General features: G+C 37.3%; 2 protein-coding genes across 2 annotated transcripts in view; one reads left to right on the plus strand and one right to left on the minus strand.

Annotated features, from left to right (window-relative positions):
• Positions 1 to 13,314, minus strand: part of fhl3a (four and a half LIM domains 3a) — a 42,421-nt gene extending 29,107 nt beyond the window's left edge. The window contains exon 1 of the mRNA XM_082149413.1: positions 13,000 to 13,314. The gene's annotated coding sequence lies outside the window, so the exon portion shown is untranslated. The remainder of the gene's footprint in view (positions 1 to 12,999) is intronic.
• Positions 13,315 to 18,738: 5,424 nt separating this feature from the next.
• On the plus strand, positions 18,739 to 21,779 carry utp11 (UTP11 small subunit processome component). Its single transcript, XM_082149416.1, has 8 exons — positions 18,739 to 18,919; positions 19,188 to 19,249; positions 19,643 to 19,745; positions 19,956 to 20,069; positions 20,160 to 20,253; positions 20,644 to 20,774; positions 21,163 to 21,273; positions 21,487 to 21,779. Exons 1-8 carry the CDS (start codon positions 18,860 to 18,862, stop codon positions 21,568 to 21,570), a joined length of 759 nt encoding a protein of 252 aa, XP_082005542.1. The 5' UTR covers positions 18,739 to 18,859; the 3' UTR covers positions 21,571 to 21,779.
• Positions 21,780 to 22,173: the final 394 nt, after the last annotated feature.

Here is a 22,173-nt window from a genome sequence, read left to right on the forward strand (position 1 = left end):
ACGCTGCAGGAATGATCTCACTTCAAAGGTGACTATAAATCAAACAGTTGTGCCCCCGCCATCCGCTCCACCATCCCCCAAAATCCCTTCTGTCATTCTCAAAACGAGGGGGCTGGTAGAGAGGCATTACCTCATAGACTCTGGGTTCAGGCTTCTGCACTCATTGGCTGCCTGTAAGGGCCGTGACCGTCGTTTAATTTGTTGGTTCCTCGATTATCAAACTACTCAATTCAGTTACAATAAAAACTAATGCTAAAATGTGATATATGTGGCTGTGTTCGTTCATAGGCATCCTTGGTCTGAATCTCAGATGTACCGAAATCAGGTCAAGGGACAAAATAATGTCGCCGAGTCCCAAGGTGGGTAAGGCATTTGTGGGTAACCTCCTGTCGCTCTCTTCTGCAGTGCCCATGGTGCCTCTGGTTAGTAGTTGGATCAACGCTAACTTGGCAAACGTTAAATAGTCACACTATAGTATTGATTTTCATTAACTATTCCTTAACTTTAGATTAACTAGGGCTAAAATTAGCACGATAATTAGCATAGCATACTTTAAAATGCCAATTCAGCGATAACCACACAAATATTCTATAGTGTGGCATCATTTTCCGCTGAGTTGTCATGTCATAAGGATGTTTTAGGCCATGAAGTAAGTACTGTAATACTCTACCTTGATTGCTTATGCGATTTTAAGTCTGATGGGGCAAGTTGAAAAAAATAAATTTCTTTGACTTTGCAGAGGATAAGAAGGGCAATTCATCATGGTCTTATCTCACTGTGTCACGTGGGACTGTCTTTATCATGCATCCATGCAAAAACACCATTTGTCTTCAGTGCCTTGTTCGCTGCAAGTGATAAAATGTGTGTTGTTTCTTGAGTGAAAAAAAAAAACGTATGCATGGATAGTATGGTGAATGCAGATAAGACGGTATAATTATGCAGATATCAAATCAGAAGGCCTCATCTAAGTATCTATCAAACTTGGGCACCTCCCTCTAAAACCTCTCTTACTATACGCCGCTTTCTGCCATGATGTTTCCAACCTCATTAAACCCCACAACCCTTTATAATCTCCATCTGTCCCACTTACTAAAACAAACCTGGTTGATTTACTTGACAAAGTGAGTTCCACTGTGCAGTTGTGCATTTTTTAGGCAAAGTGGAGCAACTCACCACAGATAAATGAATATGCAGACAGCCAAACAGACCCAAAGCCAGACGTAAAGACATCGGTCTTAGGTGGCGAGTGGCGCCAGGTTCTGCACATGGCTTTCTGAAAATCTCATCATAGATCATCCAAATATATAGATTTTGTCATGACAGCTGCATATTAATAGGAAAGACTGCAGTTTTTTGGGCTGAGCTAGCAGCCTAGTTCAAAGTCAAGGCATCTTGTTTTAATAGGATTGATTTATTCCTTCACATATAGCATAATGTACATTGTTAAATATCAGTGCACATTCCCAATCTTCTCAGTTTTTTTTTTCTTTTTTTCTTTTCATAATCATAAACAGTATACGATTATGAAAAAAGGCTTTTAAGATTAACATTCAGCAGTTGGATATTTTCAGTGTGAGGCAATGGCTTTTAGTGTCAGCACTCCTGCACTTGAGTTTAGGCAATCTGGCTCTTGTTTTGTGTAATTATGCATTTCATCCATTTTCCTGCACTGGTTCGCTATCCTTCTGTCTCTTGTATATAAAAGAACGGCAACTTCATGCCATGGGGAGAAACACAATGTTATTGTTTCCATTGAAGAACCCCTCATTCCAATTCAGTCAATTTAATTCCTCTCTAACTCCTCCTAAGACCTACTATGTGGGAAAATTCAGAATACAGGACAGCTTTAACTTCTTTTCTTGAGAGAAATTATTAGTCATGTCATAAAGTTTATGTGGTTTACTGTATGACTTGAATGTTTTGGAAAAATGCCAATCGTCTCTAGACAAGAGATGCAGAACTATTTAAATATGTTCCTACATTCTCTTAACATTTTTCCGAAGCTATAAGGGAACGTCTTTAATGCAATCAGTATGACAGGATGTGACATAATGCAATAAAACTAGATTGTTCCCATTATAATCAACCTAGCTGTCAGCACCACAAGAGTCAAAACGTTGCACACATGCAGTGTAGACAGCGCTAGATTATAATGGTAGCGATCACATTTTGACACCATTGGAACCTCTGTCAAAATATGACAATAGTTAAGAAGTTTGTTTAAAATGTAATTCATGGTTTGGTAGACTTCATGTGCTAAACGTCAACAGAAAACAAGTCATCGAAGCATTCAACTCTGTGTTTGTGTCCTCAAGGTTTTGCTCAAGGCAGCCTTGTCAACAAGTGTCTTTGCTTTCCCACTCCTCTGCTCTTATCCAGGCCCTCTGCACTAAATCATCTTCATCTTTCTATCCACTATAGCCGACATCCTTTTATAGACACAACACGGACACTTTCTCCCATTTAAGGGCTTCTGTGAAGTGCTGAGCCATGGTCAGCGAAAGACTTTTGAGGTGTTCCCTCAAAGAAGGCGACAGCTACCTCCGCTCTCCCTACTGCTCCATGGAACATTGCAAAAAAATAAATCTCCTCAAAACCTCAAGGGTTGTCACGCTACCAAAACTGATGGCTACCAATACCAATTTCATAATTCTCTATACCAATTTCGATACTACAGCAGAAATACATGTGCAAGGCTGTTGAATACTTGATTCTGACTGGTTGACGAACGTTTATATGTGCAAATATTTTTTTGGAGTAGTCCTACCAACGCAACGTCGTTGCCAATGTAGATATTTTGGAAAATGAAAGAAAGCCTTGGGACACACAAATCAGATCTGAACAGTAATGAGTCAATCATTTAGATTAGATTCCAATCGGATACACAAATAGTTGGATTTGGACTGACAGTGTGAATGTAGTCTTTGTCCAGCATGTTCTCTTAAAGCAGGGCTTTGCAGTTTCGGGAATTTCTTCGCTGTATTCTCGCTTTTTGCTCGCAGGTTTCTCTATAGAGCTCCCCCTACAGCTTCGGAATAGATATTTGACAACACTGTCGAAAAACTCGTTGGCGACTCTCAGATACCAGAGGCTAGTAGATCAACGACATCAAAGCAGATGGGACATTCTTTAAAACGTCTTCTTCATTCGAGTTCGAACAGCGAGAGGGAGCGCAATAATGACAGAATTTTAGCAGATTTTTTTGCCGTAAAGCAATTCATTACATCGCGAGACCTGATATCACGCGATACTTCCTGACGCTGCGGCCGGCGCCTCGCCGGCTCAAAGTTGCAAGGGTGGTTTTTCGGCTCACAGGTGCTTGGGGGGTGCGAGACGACCACCATTCAACCCGAAAAAAGTCATATAACTATTCCAATGACTCCGAAGCTGTTTCGGTTAAGGTAAAAAAGTTACTTTGTTCACCTTCAAGACAAACTGAATGTGTTTACATTCATACCTAGAAGTGCATTTGACCATTCACACATGCATCTGCATTGCACTACCAGATTTCTTCATGATGCAAGTATCTTGCAGCTGTTTACTTTAGACGGAAACACTCTTGCACAGCTGTGCACCACATAAACATCTGTATAAATCGGAGTGTAAGGAGACTAAAAATTTCAGAAGCGATCCCAGTGAGCAATTTTTTTTTATGCATTCCACTGCAGTGTGCTCTGTAGGTCAGCAAGGGTGAGCCGGTTCATGGTGTTCCATAAAAGATTATGACAACTTGTATGCTGTCGAAGTCAAGGTTTGTTTAGAAGCCCAAAAGCAACCGAAATTAGTCATTCATCCCCACATACAAACACAAAACAGATGCACAAACACCAAATGGAAACACTTGAGTCAGATTTCCTCTCATCAGAAATGATGTCACAGCCATTTGCTCTCATCTCTTACAGATGTGGAGGCTAATTAAGCATTGGGAAGTGATCAGCACTTACAATCCTGACTTGGCACCCTATAATGTGCTTAAATGTGTCTGCTTACACATGTGGATTTGAGCATGTGTTCGCATGGGGAGATTCCGAGCTTTATTAAGATTAGCCCTGTACAAAAACAGGAACTGCGGTGGGATATTGCACATGTAAGATGTAATGATTAATTTAGCATATTGATCCTTTTAAATGACTTCTTGGATAATGAAAGGCTCCTCTTGATGATTCCAGGCCCAGTGAAAAGCTAAACAGCTGGGCTGCTGACTCTGATTAGCAACCAGTGGTTTCAAATCTAAATATTTGTTTTAATTTTTTCCTACACTAGCATACTATTCTCTTCATGCTTCCATGCTGTTAGCACTGAAGATCTAACATATATTTTACTGGATCACATTGACCCTACTTGACAAATTATAGCTCAAGTGCTGTTTGTAACTGAGCATGTGTGAGAGACATTGTGACAGTGAAAGCATTTTACAGTGCTATTTGGAGAAATTATTTTCCTTGTTTAATGGAACATACAGTAGTATACATCATGTCAAATTGAAAAAGCAATTTATACTTTTTAAGCTTGAAGTCGAAATCTAAATACATAACACTAAATAAATAACTTCTTTAACTTTTTAATAAAAAGTGTTTGTGTTGTACACTTTTTTACTGCAGCTCTCTCTGTGACCTCTGAATTTTCTTGTTGTTTTCTTCTTCTAGAATTGTTTTTATATATATATATATCAAACTGATGTCACTGATAATGGTTCTCCGTGCAGAGTGCAAAGACCTTACTAATTTCATCAAGATGGAAAGGTGGCACAACGAACGGAACATAAAAAAAAAAAAAAAGTTTCATTTACCAGAAAGAATGAATCAAGTCAAAATAATCAGCCTGCAGGACAGATGTTTGAACCGTAAGTTTCCAGCATGTGGTGAGTCACCAACCAATGTAGCAAAAACTCCCAGCCATGAAGATGATGAATTGTATCAAACCATGTATCTCACTATTTATAATGTGCCATTATTGCTCAAGATATGCTTTTTATTAGTGTTGCATCGGCAATATATCATAATCTGTAAACAATGTTATACATTTTTAAAGATATCCTGTGTTTTATTTACATTTTTTGATGAAATTATGGTTAATTATTTATTTTTTATTTTTGTGTTTATAAAAAATAAAAACTTTATGAATGATTTATGAATACATTGTGATTTCTATAGCAGTGCACCATGGCTTTGGTTTTCCACCATCCCTCAACTACAGGTTTTATTTGCACTGGATACTGATTTTACAAGAAAATCTCTGCAGTAACACATATTTCACTATCATTCTGATAGTATGTCACAGTAGGTTTGCCAGTTATAGCTTGGAGAATGCCAACCAGACACGTTTTATGTGACTGTTACAAGTACAGACCAGTGTTTACATTCCAGTGCGGGTATTCATTGTCAGGTTGAATGCATCTCTCTGACAGATTTGGGAACATTTCCACTTGGGAGTTGGTGATATGTGTACGAGAAGAGGCGTAAAAACCCAACCCTGTGACGGGATAGCGTATAGTGCCTCTCACAGCCCACACCTCTAAGTTGACTGGATCTGTACGGAGATTAGGTGCGTCAAAGGTGACTCAGGGACTGTGTCTGGGTGACAAAAGAGTGTGGATGGATAGATTGCACAGTAACATCTGCTAGTTGTGATACAGTTGGTTTAACAGACATAATACTTGTTACCATTATACCATTAGAAAAACTGCAATTGCTTAATCCATGTAACCAACAGATGTTTACTGACGCAAGCCATGAATCCAGACACATGCCATGTGGCATTGCCTAATCACACTCCTAAGATCTGATTCAGCAAGTTTTGAATGACCGGTATGGGTGAGAATTATAAGGACTTCCAGATTCCAGTACTGGTTGCATCAATGATTCTTTTAGCATCTTTGACTAAGATATATTTGGTGGAAAAACATAATTTTCAAATGATGAAATAATTTAGGTAATAAATGTAAAACAATTAGTAAAAATGATGTATACAAAGACTTTGTGCAGTCTTTTTTTAGAAGCGTAGAAGTGAATTATAATAGAATTGAACAATTGGAATTAACTATATTAAATAGCAATACTAAGATAAAAATGTGGCGACATACTTCAGTCATTACATTTCTTTTATGAAACACTTCACATTGTTGGTTACTGCACTGATTTAAGTCGCTCAAGCCTTAAAGGAATAGTTCACCCAAAAAAGAAAATTTGCTCACTGTAAAAAAAAATTACATCCCCAAGTCAAAAATTTCAAGTGACCGATAACATCTAAATTTTTCAATTAGTCTGACGTATTATTTCTCATTGAGCCAATGTTAACAGACTATTGCAACAAGAATTTCACTTGGGCCAATTGCAAAATTTAGATGTTATCGGTCACTTGAAATTTTTTGATTTGGGAGGGTTAGAATTTTTTTACAGTGCTGTTATTTTACTCTTCCTCGGGCCATCCAAGATGTAGGTGACTTTCTTTCTTCAACAGAACACTAAATATGATTTTAGATGAACCTATAGTCCTCGGTGATTCAAAAAATTCAAGTCAATGGTTGCCATCACTTTGAGAGTCAAAAAACAGGTAACACAAAAAGAGTACCCGTGGCTCCTGACCTATTCAAGGTCCTATGAAGCGGAACGATCAGTCTTTGCAAGATATACTGAACATTATTTACATTTTTATTACCAGGCAAACAAGAGTCTGGAACTCAAGCTTTCTATCGCATGATGATGTCTGTCCATCAGTGTTCTACTGAAGAAAGAAAGTCACCTACATTTTAGCCTGAGGCCCCGTCCACACTACTGCGTTTTCGTTTAAAAACGGAGACCTTTTGCTACGTTTGCACCTCCCGTCCACACTAAAACGGCAAAAACGGAGACCCAAAACGGAGAAGTTTAGAAACGCTGCCGACCCGTTTTTCGTTTTGAATCTCCGGAGGGCGTTTTAGTCTGGACGGGTCAAAACGGAGGACTTTAGAAACGATGACGTAGTAGAGGCTCACGCTCAGCTCTATGATTGGGTGTCATCAGTCATGGCGTATATCTTTGCTAGCAGCTGTTGTGCAAGTAAATTCTGCATTTTACAATGCTATAACTGCCTACATGCGCCGGAGGCAAGCTATTATTCGAGCGATCTGTGACAATTCCCGTATGCAGCGGCGGTATCGACCGTACATGGAGCGTCGGTTTTGGGTTAACCCGGGAAGAACCAGCGCATGGTGGGATAATTTTATCAATGAAGTTGTGTTTACACCGGCACGCGCATGCCCAGTGTTGGTGAATGGTCACGTGATCCGCGTTTTCAGTCGTTTTAATGTGGACGGAGATAAATTCGAATACGCAGCTAAAACGCTGGTGTGGACGGAGATCGTATTCGTTTTAATTCTCCGTTTCTAAACGAAAATGCGAGTAAATTAAAAACACATTTTCATTCTTTGCCAAACTATTCCTTTAAGTATAACAAAACACAGTAGGTAAACTGTTTGTATTTAATTTGCTAAACATTTTTTTTTTGGAAAATTGCCATTCGTTCGGGAATCGGACTAGACTAGTTGCATAAATATGATTTTGATTCACTAAAACAAAGATGCTCAGCACAATCAGTGTTGTCTGATTTCCGTACAAATGACACATACAGTGCCCTCCACAATTATTGAACCCCCTGGTAAATATGATCAAAATTGGCTGTAAAAAATAAATCTGCATCGATTATCCTTGTGATCTTTCATTCAAAAAATGTGAAAAATTCTAACCTTTCATTGAAGTAAAAGAATTGAAAGTGGGGGGAAATCACATTATGAAATAAATGTTTTTCTCCAAAACACGTTGGCCACAATTATTGAAACCCTTTTATTAAATACTTTTTGCAATCTCCTTTTGCCAAGATAACAGCTCTGAGTCTTCTTCTATAATGCCTGATGAGTTTGGAGAATAACTGACAAGAGATCAGAGACCATTCCTCCATACAGAATCTCTCCAGATCCTTCAGATTCCCAGATCCATGTTGGTGCTTCTCCTCTTCAGTTCAGCCCACTCATCAGGTCAGGGGACTGAGACGGTCATGGCAGAAGCTTCATTTTGTGCTCCACAACAAATTTTTGTTTTGATTTTGATGTTTGTTTTGGATCGTTGTCCTGATGGAAGATCCAACCACGGCATATTATAAGATTTCTAGCAGAAGGCGTCAGGTTTAGATTTTTTATCTGTTGATATTTGATAGAATCCACAATGCCATGTATCTGAACAAGAAGTCCAGGACCTCCAGCAGAAAAATATGCCCACAACATTAAAGATCCAATGGTATATTAAATTGTACACATGGGGTACTTTTTATCCTTGTGTTCACCAAACCCATCTAGTGTGTTTGCTGCCAAAAAGCTCTGTTTTAGTCTCATCTGACCACAGAACCCTGTGTTGTTTGAAGATCCAGTCGTGTCTGACAATTAAATTTGCTGGAATTTGTTTTTGGATGAGCGAGGAGGGTTTTTTTTAAACCCTCCCAAACAACATGTGGGGATGTAGGGGTTGTTTGATAATTTTTTTTTTTAGGCTTTCTGACCCTAAGACTCAACTAATCTCTGCAATTCTCCATCTGTGATCCTTGGAGAGTCTTTGGCCAGTCAAACTTTCATACTCGCCGTGCATTAAGACAGTATAGACACACGTCCTTTTCCTGTCAGATTCATAACATCTTTAGTTGGTTATAACTTCTTAATTATTGCCCTGATGGTCAAAATGGGGATTTTCAATTCTTTAGCTATTGTCTTACAGCCACTTTCTAGTTTGTGATGCTCAACAATCTTTTGTTACGCATCAGAACTGTATTCTGTGGTTTTACTCATTGTGATGGATGATTAAGGGGATTTGGCCTTTGTGTTTCCTCATATTTAAACTTCTGTGAAACACGAAGTCATAGCTGGACAGTTTCATGTTCCTAGTCACCCTGGTGTACTAAAAAAGGTAAATATTAATGGGAATATACTTCAGAGATATTTTACTCGTAAAAAATTCTAGGGGTTTCAATAATTGTGGCCAACATGTTTTGGAGAAAAACATTTATTTCATAATGTGATTTCCCCCCACTTTCAATTCTTTTACTTCAATGAAAGGTTAGAATTTTGCACATTTTTTGAATGAAAGATCACAAGGATAATCGATGCAGATTTATTTTTTACAGCCAATTTTGATCATATTTACCAGGGGGTTCAATAATTGTGGAGGGCACTGTATGTTCTGCACTATTGATTTATAAATGGTATTGCTGCACCACTGAATAGTGCAAGAAAAGTGTTCCATCCGTATTGGCGGAAGAATGCATAAGCGAGAACCATTATCGGAATGGGTTCAACTGGTCAAATCTTGACCTCTTGGTGCTTATAGTGACACTGAGCAGCATATTGGAGCAAACTATTAGTGTTGTAGAGAAATGACCGGAAGAAAGACAGACAAAAGGGTTTAAAACAAGTGGCTCAGAGCAAGACACTAAGCGTCTATGAAGGACAATAAGGCTTGCGAGAGGAAGAGAGGGGAAAGGTAAATAAACAGTACAAGCGAGCCGATAGCACACCGCACACAGCAGCGGGTCGCATCTCTTGGGGCCCAGGCTGTGAGGATCTGATTTCATCCATTCATTCTCCCCAGTCTGGGAGGAAACCACCATCTCACTGGATCACAGATGCACCTGGAGTCCCCCGCAGGAAACCAGCAGTGACTTCCTTTGATTCAAAGTTACCCCCCCCCCCCCGCCCCCCAAACAACCAGTCATATGTCCCCCATGAGCTGTTTGAACTGAAATGCGGCACATGTGGCAATAGAACACAAAAAGTCTGAATCCTGAGATAATAATTGAGATTTTCACACAGCGAGTTTGTGATATATATGGGATGGTCCCAGAGTCAACACACTAACTCATGATGATGTAAAGAAGACAGTAAATGCAGTGTACTGGCATGTGTTCTTCTTTCAAGACATTTAAATTCACATTGTTTCCTCTGGCACTCTTATTAGAGATTAATTAAAGGGTTCATTGTCTCTTGCTTTGAGTTATCTTGTACATTTGGTTACAGAGCTGCTCTATTGACAAACAGATGTTCAAGTCCAATGGATTTGCATGTGGATGGTCTGATAAATGTTTATGGCTTGGACACACTTGTTCACTCTTTTGTATGCTGTTAACTCTTGTGAATGGACAACTACATTCAGTGTTTGTAGTGACCAAGCAAATAGCATAGTATACCACACTACTCTTTCTAAGGCTGCTGTATATAGTAGCCTATGTATAGTAAGCAGTGTGACATTTCTTGTATACAACAATTGCCAAGTAAGCGGTTTTCAATGGAGCTTACTATATGGAATACTGCATCCCAAAATGCATTGCACTCAGTCCTATCCCTGATGAACAACAGCCCATGCATAAGGCAGTGTCTCCAAACAATGTGGCCATGATCAAGACTGCAGTCACATCAGTGAAAAAAACAACAAATGCATTTTCAATCTCCTTCAGTTTCTGACCGGTCTGAATATTCCAGACACCAAGAAATTCACTTCTGAGAGTGAACATCCCATTTTATGGACTTTTTGGACTTTATGGACCTTACATACTACCAAAGGGTGCAGGGATTTCGGAACCACAAAAAAAAAAAAAAAAAAAAAAAAAAACTCATCATAAAAATAACAAGACTGAAGTTTGTTGGCACAGCAGGACACTTCAGAAACCACGGTTCTTATAAGAGGAAGCCCTGTTGTGGTTAGCACAAATGAAATACGGCCCAATTTAAGAATTTTGATTTCTTTGATGGACATGATGAGTTCTTCACAAGCCACTTTTGATGAAGCAATTTTTCCATGTATAGAATATGGTGAACAGGGAGAAGTTGCAGTAAATAAACTTTAAAATATGTAAGAATACACAAACACACACACACACACACACACACACACACACACACACACACACACACACACATACACGTGTGTGTATAAAGACATAACACTCACCAATTTGATTAAAAATACAGTAACAGGCCCCAATGTTGGTAAAATCGATACAATCTGTTATTGTAATTTAAAACAACAGTTTTAATTTTTTTTTTTTTATGTAATTTATTCCTGTAATGGTACAGCTGAATTTTAAGCACCCATTACTCCATTCTTCAGATATCACTCTAATATGCTGATTTGAATGTTGAAAACAGTCGTGAAGTTTAGTATTTTTGTGTAAACCATGATACACTTTTTTCAGGATTCTTTGATGAATAAAAAGGTCAAAAGAACAGCATTTATTTCAAATTGATTCTTTTTTTGTAACAACACAAACATCTTTAGTGTCAGTTTTGATCAATTAATGAGTCCTTGCTGAATAAAAGTATTAATTAAATAAAAACATTAACAAAAAAATTTCTAAAATTAAATCGTACTCTTTCTGAAACTTTTAAAAGATATTAAAATATTAAAAAAATTATAATTGAATTGATTACATAATAAGCTTGTGGCATGTTAATGAAAGGGATGGAACTTAAGTTTCAAAGGGATGATTTTGTTCCTCCACAAGCGCCTCTGAGCTCCCCCTCTTGGAATAATGAATGGGAATGGAATGGCGGAGGGCTGGCGGCAGACACTATGGGAATCTGGCTCTGAGGTAAGCATTTTCAAAGGCTTCTTAATGCACCAAAAGGCACAGTGATGCACCTCAAAGATCTCTACTCTGCTTTTTTCTCACGCACACACAAACGTGCATGTCAGCACATGCCATGCCGCACTTAAAGTGTGTCCAGCTCTTTAAGAAACACTTTAAAAGTTAAAAACTCAATGACCTGCAAGGTCTACAACAGGATGCCAGTCACAGCAGCAGGGCTTGAAAATAGAAAAGAAAGAGGAAATGAATAAAGAACCCAGATTTGTTCTTCCTGCAAATTTTCCTGACGTATTCAGTGCAGTTTTTGCCCTGTTGTCTGTCTTGTCATGACCTTTCCAGAGTCAGAAAGCATTGCTTAAACGAAAAATCTCTGCCAAAGGAGTTTAGTCATCAGCAGATCTGATATATCAAGAGAGGACCCACCCATTGATAAATAAAATATTTCCACTCACCTTTTTTCAATTACTCAAGGTGTGTCTTTATGAATCACATCATTTACTGATATGTATAACCCATTTCCTGTTTTATGTTTAACTCAAGGGTACTTTCTATAAACACTGCACAGATTATGAAATAGTATACATATTATCAATCTCAATGGGTGTATATATTATTACCTCACCGAACAGGGCAAAAAAAGTGAGCTGTAACTTGCAACAGGGACCTTATGAGCGGACTGTTCACTACGCCTTGGAATGCAACATGTTCTGGGATGAGGTGTGTTCAAAGATGAGCGATCAAGTTCCAACCTGGATCTGCTTTTGACAAAACTCAGGAATATGTCAAGCTCCCCACGGCATGCATGCCTGTTTTTCTAATGGTTATCCACATGCATACATTTAATGCCAATGAAGACATGAGGTTTGGCTGTCAGAAAACTTAACAAATAACTGTCATGTTGTGACACGTGTCCCAGATTCCTCTGAGAATTGCAAGTGTGTAGACTAGAGTACAAAAAGTTCACCACAGGCATGTCATTAAATTCTAACTTTAGGGAGAGTTAAAGATGACATTGAAAGGGCTTGCATTTAATAAATTAGTCTATTTTCTCTCACGCACTCAAGAATGAATGGTCTTTTTGGTACTGCTGGTTCAGCAGTTATTGTATTTTACACTAAATCTCAAAATAAGTAACGTTTCAACAGGTGATTATAGGTGTTAAAAGTTAGTAAAAAAAAAGATTTTAATTTACTGAGGTAGAACAATACACTTTCTAACACTTCTTCAGGATACTCTACCATAACCTGAATGAATGAAAACATTCATAGGCGAACAATTCATCGATTTTTACCCGCTGGGTTTGAATGAAAAACTGGTTGATAATCATTAGCTCTGTGTCACGTGAGTTTCTAATTTCACATGACAGTAAAGAAAGAAAAGAAAAAGTGAGCTTACCCTGTCAAAACTCTTTCAGTACTCTGTCTGTCCGTGTTGAGTGCGCTGGGGTCAGTTTGGTTGGCCTGTTTAATAGATCTGTAGTCCTGTTGCTCCTCACGGGTGTGAAGAAGTGTTCCGCTCTCTCTCAAAGCACCGAATGAGAGAATGCTCGCGCTCAACTCTTCCATGCGCTACTATAGAGGAAGTTGAGTGAGTCACAAGCTCCCGCCCCAGTGGATGAAAACGGTCTTCCTTCTTTCCTGAAGGAAGTTCCATTAAATGTTCTTTAAATTGAGGCAGTTTGCATTGTTATCTGTCTGTCTGGCTTGTTGTTTGCCGGTAGCTTAGGACGCAAGAGAGCGTCTGTCTGTAATAATGGAAGTAGCACAATACTTACCTGTTACTAACACCCACATCTGAGGAGGATGAATCGTCATGACAATGAACAACTTTTTTCTCTCCATAGCCGTATGGGGGATAGAGCATATTTTAGACCAGGTTAATTAAACAGAGCTGAAATTATTTGTTTAGTCAAAACCAGACTAACCATTAGAATAGAGAACAGGTAGCCTATGTTTTTCAATAGGTAAAAAAAAAAAAAAAAAAGTCTCGTTCAACGGATCTCTTCCTGGGTAGATTCAGTGCTATAGTTTTCATATTCAAACCATAGACTGTAAAATAATAGATTCAAACATATGGGCAATTCTTCAACGTTTAACTTTACGTCAATGAGTTGATTTTTAACTTATTTTTGTATAATGGTCACATTGAAACTGTCTTGGAAACTTTCATCAATGGAAACTTCTCAACTGTTTTGGGAAGTTCATCATTTATTTGCTACTTTTCAAATGGGTTTTCACCATTATGAAATTCCTTGATAAAAAGAGAATTATGACATATTTAAAAGAGTAATTATTTATCATAACCTATAAGATATTTATTATGTGAAAATGATTTATAGAATGGTGGAAAAAATATGAAACTAGCTATAGAAATCACTTTCACAGAATGCTGTTGAGAACATTACTGTGTTTAATAATAAAGTCAGTTGTGATGGAAATAAGAAAAGTGGAGGAAATGTTAATGATTTTCAGAAATAATGACCATAAAAAAAACTGGAGTGGGCTACCTCTTGTGCAAAATAATTGAAAACACTTTTGTCACACTCCCCGGCAATGGATGAACAAATTATTGCTACATGATATTTACAAGTTTGCTATGGAAAAAGGTCAGGCACTTAAATGTTATTGCATAACAAAGAGGTAAATGTTGCTTTGATATCCGTTTTCACTATGTAGTCATATTTGTAATGTAATACTTGGATGAAGAAAATAAAGAACCTCTTAAAGAAAGTGCCTTTGTCCTTGTAATAATTCAGGCAACCGCAGAAAACACTGAGCAATTGTTGTAAATGAAATTATGAAATTTGTGTTTAGCCATATCAGAGATTATATTACTGAAACCCTAAATTAGTTATCTTGAGTTGACTTATTTGCTAACAATAAATAGACTCAGCGATTGCCTCAGAAAGGTGTTTAGTTACCCTCTTGTATAATCTTACCAAAGAGTTCATGTGCAATTGAAATTGATTAAATTACACCAGTGGCAAGAAAGTTTTTCTCTTAAACACATTACAATGTCTGATCCTCTGCTTCAGAACTATAATGCCATTAAGGTTTTATTGCCACTCTTTAATGGTTTAAAAGAAAAGTTGATCAAATTATGTCAAATTAAATCAAGTGTAAATTGTGAAATGCCTCCATTATAACCACTTATGATAAAAAGTCCTCTTATCCCTGGAAAAAGGAGACAATTGTGTCATTGTCTTTAGATTTCTCTCATGTGTTTAAGACCTTCAAATCTTTTATATTGACATTTTGTACTGCCAGCTCAAACTGGATATTGTAAATAGTGGGATGTTAATTGTCCCATATCCACACTTTACAGGGTTTTGTGGTCGAATTTTGAGAGTGAGAACCAAACATTCAAGAGCACCCTTTTCCTGGAAGGATCTAGTATTCAGACGAGTTGTAACATCCTTGGTAAAACCTGAAATTATAAGTTTTAAATCTCTTAAATGGTTTCCTATGTTTCAAGGAATACTCCTCCAAAACATTTCCCGCTGTCACAGAACATGGAGTAAAACATAAATAAGATTTCCCACAATCCAGACTACCCACCATATACAAATGGAATCAAGCAAACAACTTCTATTAATTGAACATGACCTGAAAATGCAGATGAAATCTGAGTTATATCACATGAGAGCTCCTCTTAATTTATATTAGCGTAATATCACCATCTGTGTATAGAAACCTTACATTGGTTAGGAGAGACATTCCAAGGTCTTGAGCTCAGCTACTGGCCAGTAACCTTATGTCATTTGTGTGATTTTTAAAGGCCTATATTAAAAACCAAACAGTAATATATCTGTCAAGCAAGGACATTCCAGAAACTCAGAGCTATCATAAACCTATAACCCCTCGTCCTGCCCATTTGACATTCTGCCCTCTCTTAAACACAGGTTTGAATACTAGTTGTTCCCTAAAGATTGTTGTTTTTGTTGAGAAACATATAGGCCTATAATCCAATTAAAATGCATGGGGAAATGCTTTAAATCTCATGTTTTAGTTTTACATGCTATACTGTGGTTCAGTTTCTGTAGGAAAAGTCTGTTGGGTCACTTGGTTTTATATGTCTTGCATAAAGAAGTTGAAAGCCCGCAAACCATGGGTCAATCAAGGCTATGACATCATATGGAAAAAGTGACCCCATGAAGGGTTTCATTCTCAACGAAAAAATCTGCATGTTATGTGCATCTCACACATTCGATTTGTTTTCAATCATGAAAGAGGAAATAAAGGACAAAATGTCATATGAGGTAATACATAGAATGTGTTTGTAGTTATTCCACAGTAAAAATTAGATGACTTCAGTGTTCCATGAGGTTCTTCATTATGAAACTTGTGCATTTCATTTTGTAAGTTCCTCTGTACCTGTGCAGTGCCTTTTGAGTTAAGCTATTACTACTACTACTACTACTAAAAAAAATTAAAAAAATAAACCAGTGGGAAAGGAATCACAGCACCAGGCCATGATGTTCTGTATTTCTGAGTAATGTGCATGTGTTTTTGGGCCAGAGGAAAAGCTGGTTGTTATTTCAATTCGGCCCTTGCTTATGTCCCATGCCCCGCATTTTGACACACCAAATGGCAATTTTCTGCATTCCCCTTCATTCTCAGAAGACGAGCCAACGATAAACTGGACCTTAGGAGGCGCACAGGTGTCGTCATCAGACTTCTGCTCTGACATTTGTCACACTAATAGCCGAAAGCTGTCTTTCTGGCTGAGATTCAATTATACTGTAGGTGCCTGTACTAGGGCACTCTTTAAAAACCCTGATTGAAAACAGTAACCAAGTATTATTTGTTAGTGTTAACCAATCTCTTTGGCAGATAGAGGCTGTCATTATCATGACCTAAGCGATTTAAAGTGTCAACACACTGGCCAGGATATATAAACTAAGTGTCTCAGCACCCAAGGTTTGTTATTGAGTTCTTCCATGCTGTGAGCCTGGATATCTTCCTCATACAGAACAGTATACAACTCCAGTGATGGATATCAGTGATTAGATGGCCATATAAAGCTAATGTTGTGGTGTAAGCTCAGTGTCAAAGATACAGCTTGTGACTCTATGTGCAGCTTTTGGAGAAAGAGTGAGTGATTTGATTTCAAAACATAACATTTACTGGAGTCAAAACACTTTTGACTATGGAATTTCCCATTTTTAAAGGTAGTTTTTGGATGAATCTGAGCATGGCGTGTATGCAATGCCTGGATTACACTGCCATCTGCCGTCGACACTTTACATTTACATTTACATTTACATTTATGCATTTGGCAGACGCTTTTATCCAAAGCGACTTTAAGCAACATTTCTTTTATGGCGCGTTTCCACTGAGCAGTACAGTACGGTACGGTACAGTACGGTACGGTTCGGGTCTGTTAACCATGATCTGGCTAGCGTTTCCACTGCCAACAGTACCCTTACTTGATGGGCGTGGTGTTTCGATCGACGTCATTTTCGCGCGAAGAAGAACATAGTAAACTACAATGGATGACATATACAGCAGATCTTGTTCTTGCTCCTCGACATGTTTGTCACAAGAAGACAAGCGCCGACATTAGGCTTTTCTCAATATTAAGTACGCAAAGTTTGTACTTGCCATGTGCGACTCCTACATGCAAATGGTACAGCGCGTTCTTAAAAGGTCACTCAGCTCGCTCTGCTACTCCGGTTATCTCTGTTACTCTGTATGTACATTTTAAGCAACAATAAAACGAAATATTATGTTATAAAACACTACTCTGCCTCTTTTCGTTTTCATTTAAATAAATTAAACATTATAGGGACACAAATGTGGTTCATGCACAACGCATATTGATTATTCACTGCACGTTATACGTTATTCTATTTAACGTTATAACAAAACGAAATTTAAAACACAACCCTAACGTTACCTCTTTTCGTTTAAATAATAAAAAAAATTACACATATTACAGGCAATATATGCATTTGTACAAATGTTGCAATAAACATCAGTGATAATCTTGTAATAAGAAAATGACAAGAAACCATATTTCTTTTTGTAAAATTTCAGTTTTATCAATAATAGCCAATATAAAAGTTTAAGTAAAAGGTACAAGAAGCTATACAATAAGAAATAAAGCAAACAATTCAGTCAAATGTCCAAATGCTGCGCTCTAATCTAACATTACAACAGTAAAGTTAAATACAAATAGCCTATAATATGAAACTAAACTTAGCCCTCGGCCAAAACGATTGACAGGGAACGAATTATATATTCACGAGACCAAAGATCGCCCGTTAGGTCTGCACAAGACGAATTATTATATCTCATGTTTAACCACTACCGTCGGAGTCATCGGCGAACGTCAGAAGAACTTAGCCGAGGAAAGGCTCATCCAGCCGGGAAACATGAGCGCCGAGCGCCCGCTGATCGCATGGATCTCACAACCGGGGAAAAACAAATAATCTTTATAAATAAACCACAGATTTGAGCTTTAAACAACTACATTCTCGCCTGAAAAACTCTTAAAATTACATTTCGTGACACAGTAACAGTAGTATTATATTAAACTGTATATTAAAAAATGGCGCTTCTTATGTTGTCATTCCCCTCGTAGCACGCGCAAGTGACGATTCTCTGTCAACCAATCAACGTCCTGCAGTGAGTCTAGCTCCACCTTTTAGTACCGTACCACTGTGCTAGGTACCCCAACGGAAGGGTACCCAAAAAGTGGTACGGTACGGTTCGGCTTTTTGGTACCATTCTCAACTTTTGGCAGTGGAAACGCAAATAAAAGGGTACCGACCCGTACCGTACCGTACTGTACCGCTCGGTGGAAACGCGCCATTACACTACTTTTTAAATTAAGGTATACACTTAAATATCTATATTTTTGGTTCAGTTGAAGCTTTTACATGGTTAAATAATACCGAGGAATAGCCTACTAGATTTTTTTATATAATCAAAAATACGAATTATTAACAATTTTACGATTTCGTATTTTATACATCGTTCATATTCTATATATTCTACCACTTTTATTTAATATAATTGTTGTAGTTTTTTAAGAAATGTCAAAATATAAAAAATATTCATATACTTGATTAGGAACGATACAATTGTTTTGCTGCGAATCTGCTTCCGATAAACACCACGCTAGCTGTGATCCATCGTATCCACGTGAGCGCACAGCGCAGAACCATTCGAGATTGTGCGGTGTATACAAATTCCTGTTTACGTTTTTTCCCATTAAACAGAGCCGGATTTGTTTTCAGATTTTTACAGCCATGTCTTCTTTTCGAAAAGCCTTGAAAACTAAACAACGAGACCATAAAGAGCGATCACAGGTAAGTTTAAACATACTGGTAACTCGCGTGCTGCCTTGCTAACGTTAATTGTTGTGTTGTAAAATGCCTCAAATTGTTGTATCATGATGAATGTATTATATTTCATCTGACGAATTAATTTTTGAAATGATATAGTTGTGGGTAAAGTAGGGGTTTTCTGAAATCTGATGGCCGCTTTAGTTTTTGTCATTCCCTAGCAGCGAATGAGAAGATTTAGCCCTCCACATCTCTTATATTTGTTTATTAACGTGAATTTTTCCTATCACAGCTCGGGTTCAGGAAACATTTGGGTCTGTTAGAGAAGAAAAAGGACTACAAACTTCGTGCAGAGTAAGAAATAACAAGATTTGTCATTTTATTGTTGGATGTTGCACGTTTTACACATTGAGTTTTATGTTTGTTGATTGAGTCTCTGCAAACAGAAATGTTCGAACTCTGAAATGTTTTGTGACACAATGTTACACAAGTAGTAATTTGTCATTCTTTAAAATGAATTATAGTTATAGTTCATAGTAGTAAATATAAGGTACTTGGTACAGTATAATAGCACTGAGTTCTGTATAATATGACATCTTTAGATGGTGATAAGAACACATTACATATATTATATTACCTAATTACCTATGATATACTTTTACCTTAGGTTTGTTTGTTATTAGAATATAGTTAATGCTGCACATTATCATTTCAGTACAGTTTACAAACCTGTTATTTGTAATACAGTGACTACCACCGGAAACAGAAGACCATCCTGGCCTTGCGCAAGAAGGCCATGGATAAGAACCCTGATGAATTTAACTTTAAGATGATACACAACCAATTAAAGGTTTGTTGCCTCAAGTCTTCAGTGGCTACTCTTTTTGCAGTTTCCAACTACAGTAGTCAACATTTGAAGTGGATCAAAAAAGTTATCCTAAGACAAGAACGGGTATTGTTCAAAATTCATGTATAACTTTGATGAAAGGTTTGGATCCACTTCAAATGTTGACTACTGTAATATAACTCTGCTTATTGTGCTTCTGTTTATTCCGGTTAGGATGGAGTTCACATGATCAAACCAGAAGAATCAGTGATGACGGATGAGCAGAAGAAGATGATGAGGACCCAGGACATCAGATATGTGGAAATGAAGCGGGTGTCGGAGATGAAGGTATGGCTGATTCTTCTTATGTATCTTGAGTATTTGCGGTGCCATCCCCTTACAGTTGAGATTAATGGAATAAGTGTTTTTATTTGTCAGAAAATCGAAAGGATGAAGTCAGAGCTCCATTTTCTTGATGTCAACGAGGAAAAGAAAAATAAACATGTCTTTTATGTGAACTCAAAAAAAGAAGGTAATCTTGTATAACTGCACCTTTTGAGGAAACAGAGATGGAGCAGGGATCCACCTGTTACATAGTGTATGAAATGTAATGTTGTATTTTAAATGTGCTCAGTGCTCTATATAATAACAAGTTTATAGTACCATATACACGCATTATGATGATTACATTGCAAAGCCAGAAAAGATAATAATTATTAATGTAATGTACGTTTTAATTTGACTTAACTTTAACTTTAGCTTCAGTTGAAGTTAATATTGTATTATTGTGTGTTTGTTGAATGCGTATTTTCATAAGATAAAGTTTGACATCAAAGAAGAATCGGTGGATCGCCATGTTGAAAAAGAGACATTTTCTTTTAGTATTAAATTCCCAAATCTGGGGTTTTTTTTTTCATGCCAGTGGAGGATTTTGACCTGGCCACACACCTCAACACGGTTCCTGCATTGGTGGACAGAGTGTATAACAGACCAACAATAGAGACCCTGACACACAAGAGCATTCTGGGAGCAGTGGAGTCCAAGTCAATAAAAGTAACACATTCTCTCTCTATAGCATACTGTATACATAAGTATTTTTACTGTGTACAATGCACTGTTAAACAATGAACAGCTTTATTTTTATTAACGAATATTAACAAAGATTAATACGTTTTGTAACAAATGTATTGTTCATTTTAGTTAATACATTAACTAATGTTAATGAATGAGACCTTATTGTAAAGTGTCACCATGATAATATATAACTGTAAATATCAATTAATATAAATAATTATGTAAATAGTACATTATATCAATGATTGATCATTTATCAATAATATAAATGATAAGAAATAATATTTTTTCTAATTTTCCTCTCTGCATTTAGTGTCCTCTTTCTCATATTTGTCTTTTTCTAACATGTTTATTCCCCTTTTCTCAGAAACTTGCCAAACAGAGGAAACAGCAGTATCTGAGGCTTTCAGAACGTATAGACAGAGAACAGGAGATGTTTGTCATTAGTCAAAAAATCCAGACGAGAAAAGATCTACAAGTGAGTGAATTCACCTACACCCTAACCTTTTCAACATGAGCACTTCAGTATTGATTAGGAAAATTCCTGTCTCATTTATGTTTACTAAGGCATGGATTAAACAATGATCTTGTATTTTTGAGATATATTTCTTAATAGTTGTTGGACATTCTTCAAGAGTTTGTTTGTTTGCATTATTGTGTGACATCTGGGTTGTGCTTTTGTCTCTGACAGGATAAGGTTAAGAAAGTGAAAGTGCGTAAGGAGACCAGCACTGCTCCTGCCATCTATAGATTTGAGACCAAGAGGAAAAGATGATGTCTTGGATCATCACACCGAGGAAACAATCTCTGTCTTGTGGTTGTCAATCAGCTGTAATATCTATGAAGTGGACTCAATCTGTGGATTTGTCTTTCCCCTCTGTAACGTACCAAGAGAAAACATGCATCTTGCACACTATAAGGCAAGGAGATTGTACATATTTATGGCAATACATTTTTTGCTTTGAAATAAAGTTTTGTCTTTAATGTTTTGTAGTTCTTTCGTTTTCTCAGTAGATGGCACTAGCACATCTCATCTGATCTCATCAAATGTACAACCTGATACAAAATGAGCAACTTTCCTGCCACTTGGAGTTGGCATTACTTTTTGAAAGTATACTACTATTATTTATTTTAAAAGTGCACCAAAAAACCCTAAACTTTCATTGAAGTAAAACAATTGAAAATGGGGGGGAAATCTCATTATGACGTTATTCTCCAATACATTTTGGCCACAAGCATTGGCCCTCTTTTATTCAATACTTTTTGCAACTTCCATTTGCCACCTGAGTCCTCTCCTATAATTCCTTATGTGGTTGGAGAACACCTGGCAAGAGATCAGAGACCATTCCTCCATACAGAATCTCTCCAGATCCCTTAA

Source organism: Leuciscus leuciscus, assembly GCF_965113295.1.
Source record: "Leuciscus leuciscus genome assembly, chromosome: 20".
NCBI lineage: Eukaryota > Metazoa > Chordata > Actinopteri > Cypriniformes > Leuciscidae > Leuciscus > Leuciscus leuciscus.